The sequence below is a fragment of the Gekko japonicus genome, unplaced genomic scaffold, assembly GCF_001447785.1.
Source record: "Gekko japonicus isolate JY-2015 unplaced genomic scaffold, Gekko_japonicus_V1.1 scaffold4525, whole genome shotgun sequence".
Classification (NCBI taxonomy): Eukaryota; Metazoa; Chordata; class Lepidosauria; order Squamata; family Gekkonidae; genus Gekko; species Gekko japonicus.
In genome coordinates this window covers 60,605-67,681 of record NW_015171027.1, presented here as the reverse complement: position 1 = coordinate 67,681, position 7,077 = coordinate 60,605, and the positions used below count along the sequence as shown (strand labels likewise).

At 50.4% G+C, this 7,077-nt stretch overlaps 1 protein-coding gene across 1 annotated transcript in view; it reads right to left on the bottom strand.

The window, feature by feature from the left end:
• Window positions 1–7,077, bottom strand: part of PPP1R36 (protein phosphatase 1 regulatory subunit 36) — a gene marked incomplete at both ends in the record, with an annotated part of 71,786 nt that overhangs the window by 4,766 nt on the left and 59,943 nt on the right. Inside the window, 1 exon segment of the mRNA XM_015419032.1 lies at window positions 4,692–4,888. Within this exon segment, the coding sequence (XP_015274518.1) occupies window positions 4,692–4,888 (197 nt within the window).

Here is a 7,077-nt window from a genome sequence, read left to right as displayed (position 1 = left end):
TACCGCCCGGGGGGGGGGGGGGGGGGGAGAAGAGAGGAGGAGAAGTAGGAGTTGGATTTATACCCCGCCCTTCACTCGGAATCTCAGCATGGCTTACAATCTCCTTTCCCTCCCCCTCCCCACAACAGACACCCTGTGAGGTAGGTGGGGCTGAGAGAGCTCTTTCGAGAACTGCTCAGGAGGGGACAGCTCTGAGAGAACTGTGACTGGCCTATGGTCACCCAGCTGGCTGCATAAGGAGTAGTGGGGAATCAAACCCGGTTCTCCCAAATTAGAGTCCGCCGCTCTTTAACCACTACACCAAACCGGCACTCACAATATTCTATGCCTATTATGAGCATGTGTATATGCCACCTGCCCTGACCTGGATGACCCAGGATAAGCTGATGTCGTCAGATCTCGGAAGCTAAGCAGGGCCGGCCCTGGTCAGTCCTTGGATGGGAGACCACGGAGGAAACCCAGCGTTGCTGTGCGGCGGCAGGCGGCGGCAAACCACCTCTGCACCTCTTGTGCCTTGAAAACCCTACACGGCTGCCGTAAAACAGCTGCAACTTGATAGCACCGCACATGCACTTATTCCACCTACTCTGCATGCTACAAAGTACACATAGTGCACTTATTCTGCCCTCCCTGTACCGGTTAGCGCTTAGTTTCTGGGTTCGGTCCAAGGGTCTAGTTATCACCTGCGAAGCCACCAATGGCCTTCTACCCACATCCCCACAGGGCTGCCTCCCCCGCTACGCTCTTCTGCGACGGCTTCACTCCTCTGAGGCAAGCCTTCCGAAGGTGCCGCCCTGCGAAAAGGCAAGATCCCGCAGTGGCCCCGCACATGCACCTCTCCGGTGGTGGCTCTCACCTGGTAGAGCGGCCTGTCTGCTGAGGTCAGGGAGGCTCCCGTGCTCCCGTCGTTCCACAGAACATGTGAAACAGAAGCGTTTACTTCACTGACAGCTTTCAAGAAGAGGCTGGATGAATATTTGTCAGAGACGCTTTGGGCTGGTCCTGCATTGGGCAGGGGGTTGGACTAGACCAGGGGTGTCAAACAGGCAGCCCAGGGGCTAGATCAGGCCCCCAGAGGGCTTCCATCAGGCCCACAGTGGAACTGGCCATCTCCGGCTTTCAGTTCTGCTGCTGCATCACAGCTGGCTTCGCCAGACTCTCGTAATCACTCAGCCGTTTCATGTTCGAACCTGGGTCCTAGACTCAGAACTCTGAGCATGAGGTTTCTGTGGCGAATGTCAATAAATCAAAAGCGGGTTTGCAGCTTACAGGGCTAATGTTTTAAGCATCTTGGTGTTTGTGTCCTTTATAAAGTTTATGTCTCCGCTACCTGGCATCACATTTTATGACACACAGGGCCCTGCCCAACAAGGTCTCATTTATGTCAGATCCGGCCCTCGTAACAGATGAGTTCGAAACCCCTGGCCTAGACGGTCTGTATGGCCCGTTCCAATTCTATGATTCTATGAGTCTTCCTTATAAAGTGAATCAGGGGGCAGTTGGTACGTCTATGGAATTTAATGCTGTCTTCGTTATACATTATACTCCAGTTCAGCCCTGGAAGAAGCTGCCTCGGGAGGTGGTGAGCTCCCCCTCCCTGGCAGTCTTCACGCAGCAGCGGGACGAACGCTAGTCAGGGATGCTCTATTCTAGGCTGATCCTGCACTGAGCAGGGGGTTGGACTAGGTGGCCTGCGTGGCCCCTTCCCACTCTGTGATTCTACGATTCTGTATTATGTTGAGGGGGTTGTTTTTTGCATTGTTCTCTAATTTTATAATCCAGCTTTATTACTCTTTGTTGCGTGTAATGTTTCATTGCATTATAAGGCTGCCAGGTCCCCTCGTCACTCCAGTGGAGGGGTCTGGGGGGGGGGAGTTCCGGAACGTCCCCGATGCGACGGCGTCACCCAGAAGTGATGTCATCATGCCGGTGACACTCTAGTTTACGGGCAAAACTATTTTTTGTAGGTAAATTTACCACAGACTTTTGCCCTCAAACCAGAGCATCCCCTGTGGTGTCCCCAACGTGATGACATCACGTCCGGTTGACATCATCCTGTCACGCCAGGACGTCCCTGTTTGGGGGCAGGAACCCCCACCCCGACCTGGGGACTGGTAAGCCTACTGCATCATTGCCCCACCTTGTACTGTTTGATTTACTGTCCGCATTATAATGTTCTGTTTTGTTTTTTCATTACCGCGTTCTCTAATTTTGTGGGCTGTATTTATTATATTGTTTTTACAGCATTGTCTTTTGTTCAAATCATAAGAACATAAGAGACGCCAATGTTGGATCAGGCCAAAGGCCCATCCAGCCCAACACTCTGTGTCACACAGTGGCCAGAAATACCAGGTGTCATCAGGAGGTCCACCAGTGGGGCCAGGACATTAGAAGCCCTCCCACTGTAGAACCCCCCCAAGCACCAAGAAGACAGAGCATCACTTGCCCCAGAGCCCCTATCTAAACCTTGGGGCTAATAGCCACTGATGGACCTCTGCTCCATATGCTTATCCAATTCCCTTTTGAAGCCGTCCATGCTTGTAGCCGCCACCACTTCCTGTGGCAGTGAATTCCAAGTGTTAATCACTCTTTGGGTGAAGAATCCATCTTGAGTCTTAGCAAGGATGGGCAGACTTCAAGTGACATTGACGTGTAAATTAAATATTCGCTTTAAAAGCCCCTGATCCACCAAAAGCCTTCAATTGCAGGGGACACGTTTACGAAAACGCTGTTTATAAAACCCAGCTAAGAATGAATTGTAGCAGCATTTCCAGAGGACAACGGGGCAATTTCAGAAGAAAACAGTTTCACCCGAGTCTTCGGCCCAATCAGCATCTAGCATTTGCGCCGCTGTTTTACCAAACCCATGCTGGAACAGAAAAAGATGCGTGTCAAAACCACATTCAAATACCCCGGACCAAGGCTGTACTGACTACAGAGTCACCCCATAAACCAGCCATAAATCGATGCAGACAGTTCCATAAAACCTGAGAGATCGAAGGAAGCGGAAGCGGCATGCAGTCTGGACACTGCCATAAATCCGACAATCAAAGAAAGTGAAAGGGGCATGGAACGCAGAGGGGAATCTCTGTTCCAATGTGGGTTTGGTAAAACAGCGGACCAAATGCTAGATGCAGATTGGGCCTTCCTCACCCCCGAGGTAAGCAAGTTCTGAGGCCGATGAGGAGGGATCTACCGGCCGTGCAACCGTGTGCCACGGTTTTAGGGACAGCGAGATCCGAGCCCAGTAGTCCCTTAAAGCTTTCCAGAATAGAAGCTCTCGAGAATCAAAGCTCACTTCATCAGATAGTAGCTTTGACTCTCGAACCCTTAAGCCCTGGGAGAGCCAGTTTGGTGTAGTGGTTAAGTGCGCTGACTCTAATCTGGGAGAACCGGGTTTGATTCCCCCACTCCTCCACTTGCAGCTGGCTGGATGACCTTGGGCAAGCCATAGTTCTGGTAAGAGCTGTCCTTGAAAAAGAGCAGTCTCTGTCAAGAGCTCTCTCAGCCCCACCTGCCTCACAGGGTGCCTGTTGTGGGGAGGGGGAGGGAAAGGAGTTTGTAAGCCACTCTGAGACTCCCTTGGGTAGTGAAGGGCGGGGTATAAATCCAATCTCTTCTTCTTCTTCTTGGTCTCTAAGGCCCTTTCTGCACTGACGGCTTGCTCCGGAGAATCAGCCTTAAGAGTTGACTTCGCACTGGTTCCCCCCCCCCTCCGGTTTATTCATTTGCGTATTCCCTAAGCATTCTGCATCTACAAGCAAAACCCGCCTTTTCTGAGCTAACTGGCTGCCGACCCCTCCCTCCCTCTGGGACTCTGCAAAAAGAAAGGGAGGGGAGGGGAAAATCCGGGCCCACACACGAAAGACTGACACATCTGGGAGCAGGGAATCCCCTGGTCTGGGGTGTCAAACATGCGGCCCGGGGGCCGGATCAGGCCCCCGGAGGGCTTCTATCAGCCCCGCAGTGGAACTGGCTGTCTTCCGCTTCTTCTTCCAGTTCTGCTGCTGCTGCATCATCGTAGGTGTGCAGCTAACAGATAATACACCTGAACGGCATACTCGAGATTGCAAGAGCACAGACATTTTGATGCAATCATTCAGAGCAAGAGGTGTCAGTTATTTATTTATTTATTTATTTATTTCACTTTTACCCCGCCCTCCCCGCCAGGCAGGCTCAGGGCGGTTATCAGACACTGTTCAATAAACAAAATATTGCAAGAGTGCTAATGTTTTAAGCGTGTTTTTATTTTAAGTTAAAAAAAAACACCCTTTGTGTTTGTGTCCTTTAGAAAGTTTATGTCTCCGCTACCTGGTATTACATTTTATGGCACGCGTGGCCCGGCCCGGCCCGGCAAGGTCTCATTTGTGTCAGATCCAACCCTCGTAACAAATGAGTTCGACACCTCCTGCCCTAGTCCTTTATCTTTCCCGATTCCTTCTTGTGCTCTCTCTGGCTTTTTAAATACGGGTGCGGGAAGGGCCTAAGGTACTACTGGACTCGAACGTTGCTCTTTAGCTTCAGCCCAAGACGGCTACACACCGGAAACTATCTTTCAAGCCGGGGAGCAGAGCAGAAGACAGAGCGAGAACGAAGAACAAGAATCGTGTAAGTGACATCGAACACCGCCGTATTATTCATCAGTAACTTTAAAGAAGAGCCTGCGTATTATAGAGAGAACAGAGCCATACTTGCGATAGAGGAAAGGGCTCTTTGGCAGCTCCTTGGTGACATCCGTCTTGATCACCTGCTCGGCCTTGAACTTCTCTCTCAGCGCCGGATTGAATATGTTCGTGCGGAGGAGGCGCCCGACTTCCTCCTGGATCTCCTTGAGGTTCCTGTGCCGGAAGGCCACAAAGGCCACGTAGGAACTGAAGTTGTACAAGCCCTGCGATAATAATAATAATATACTTTATTGTCATTGTACACAGTACAACGAAATTAAGATGCAGTCATTTCGGTGATCTACAACCATACTCATATACACTCACACAACCATTCACAACCGTCCCATAACTCCCTTAAGGTTCACATTGCAACTTAAAACCACCAATGTCACCCAAATTCCAATTTCAGACAGCATTTAAAGCAATAATAGCTCTCGAATAAAAACTGTTTTTTAATGTTTGTCCTTGTTTTAATTGTCCTATATCTTCTGCCCAAAGGCAGCAGTTCAAACAGGGAGTGTTCAGGGTGTGACAAATCCTGCAAAATGTTCTTTGCTCTTTTCAAGCATCGAGAACTATACAATTCCTCCAAGAATGGGAGAGGACAGCCAATAATCTTCTGGGCTGTGATGATAACTCTCTGGAGTGCTTTCCTATCCACAGCCGTACAACTGGCAAACCAGGCACAGACGCAGTATGTTAAAATGCAAACCAAAGCAGCACAAGACAGGAAGAGACTGAGGGGGGGACATGATCAATGCTGCCTCTAAGCTGTGGAGTCCTGTGAGCAAAAATTCTACCTTGTGAGCTACTGGCATGAAAGTTGTGAGCAAGCGATTCGGCTACTAAACAAATCAGTTTGCTCTGGAACCATCCTTCCTGAACTGAGACAAAAATGTGTGAGCTGGAGGCTAAAAAACGGTGAGCTAGCTCACACTGACTCAGCTTAGAGGGAACACTGGACATGATTGCTCTCTTTAAATATTTGAAAGGCTGTCATTGGGAGGAGGGAAAGGAGCTGTTCCAGTTGGCAGCAGAGGAGAGGACCCAAAGCAACGGGTTTAAGTTACATGCAGAAAGGTATCGGCTGGATATTAGGAAAAACTTTTCACAGCCAGAATGGTTCAAAGGTGCAATCGGCTGCCTAGGGAGGTGGTGAGCTCCCCTTCACTGACAGCTTTCAAGAAGAGGCTGGACGCATGTTTGTCAGAGATGCTTTAGGCTGGTCCTGCATTGGGCAGGGGGTTGGACCAGATGGTCTGTAGGGCCCCTTCCCACTCTATGATTCTGTGATTTGACGAGACCGTCCAGCGTTCCGTAATGGGGAGGAAAGGAATCCGGGGTGGGGGGTGTTGGAATATGGACTGGAGTCTGCACTGGCTCTGTACCGCTTCTAGGTTCAGTGGTTTGTCAGCAGCCAGAAGGAATGCAGTGGACCAAAGAGACGCAAAGATGGTCGGGGGCCTGGAGACCCAGCCCTGTGAGGAAACGCTGAGGGACTTGGGAAGGTTCAGAGTGGAGAAGAGGAGGTTGAGGGGGGACAGGACTGCCCTCCTGAAGTGTTTGAAGGGCTGTCACTTAAAGGAAGGCAGGGAGCTGTTCCTGTGGGCAGCAGAGGAGAGGACTCACAAGAATGGGTTTAAAATAAGGGCGGGGAGGTACCGGCTGGATCTTAGGGGGGAAATTTTCACAGTCAGAGTTGTCCAACAGTGGAATCAGCTGCCTAGAGAGGTGGTGAGCTCCCCCTCCCTGGCCGTCTTTAAGCAGCGGCTGGACAAACCCTCGTCAGGGATGCTCTAGGATGATCCTGCATTGAGCAGGGGCTGGACTAGATGGCCTGTGAGACCCCTTCCAACTCTGTGATTCTAGGATTCTATGAGGCATCACTTGTGAAAACGGCATGCTATTTAAGTAAAAGACATAACATAAGAACATAAGAGACGCCAATGTTAATAAACTTACTAGTCGTTTAAGACAAGTTATAGCCAATGTTGGATCAGGCCAAAGGCCCATCCAGCCCAACACTCTGTATCACACAGTGGCCAGAAATACCAGGTGCCATCAGGAGGTCCACCAGTGGGGCCAGGACATTAGAAGCCCTCCCACTGTTGACCCCCCCCCAAGCACCAAGAAGACAGAGCATCACTTGCCCCAGAGCCCCTATCTATACCTTGTGGCTAATAGCCACTGATGGACCTCGCAGCTGGAAAGGTTCCCATTTACTCGAGAGTGTGCCCACGTCCGGAACCTCTTTGACCAAATTCTTTTTTAAAATGTTTAAAAGTTCATGAGTTTTCAGTACACAGATTGAAAACTTCATTTCCCTCCTGAGAGTTCTGGCACCTCTTTTTAAGGAAGGAAGGAAGGAAGGAAGGAAGGAAGGAAGGAAGGAAGGAAGGAAGGAAGGAAG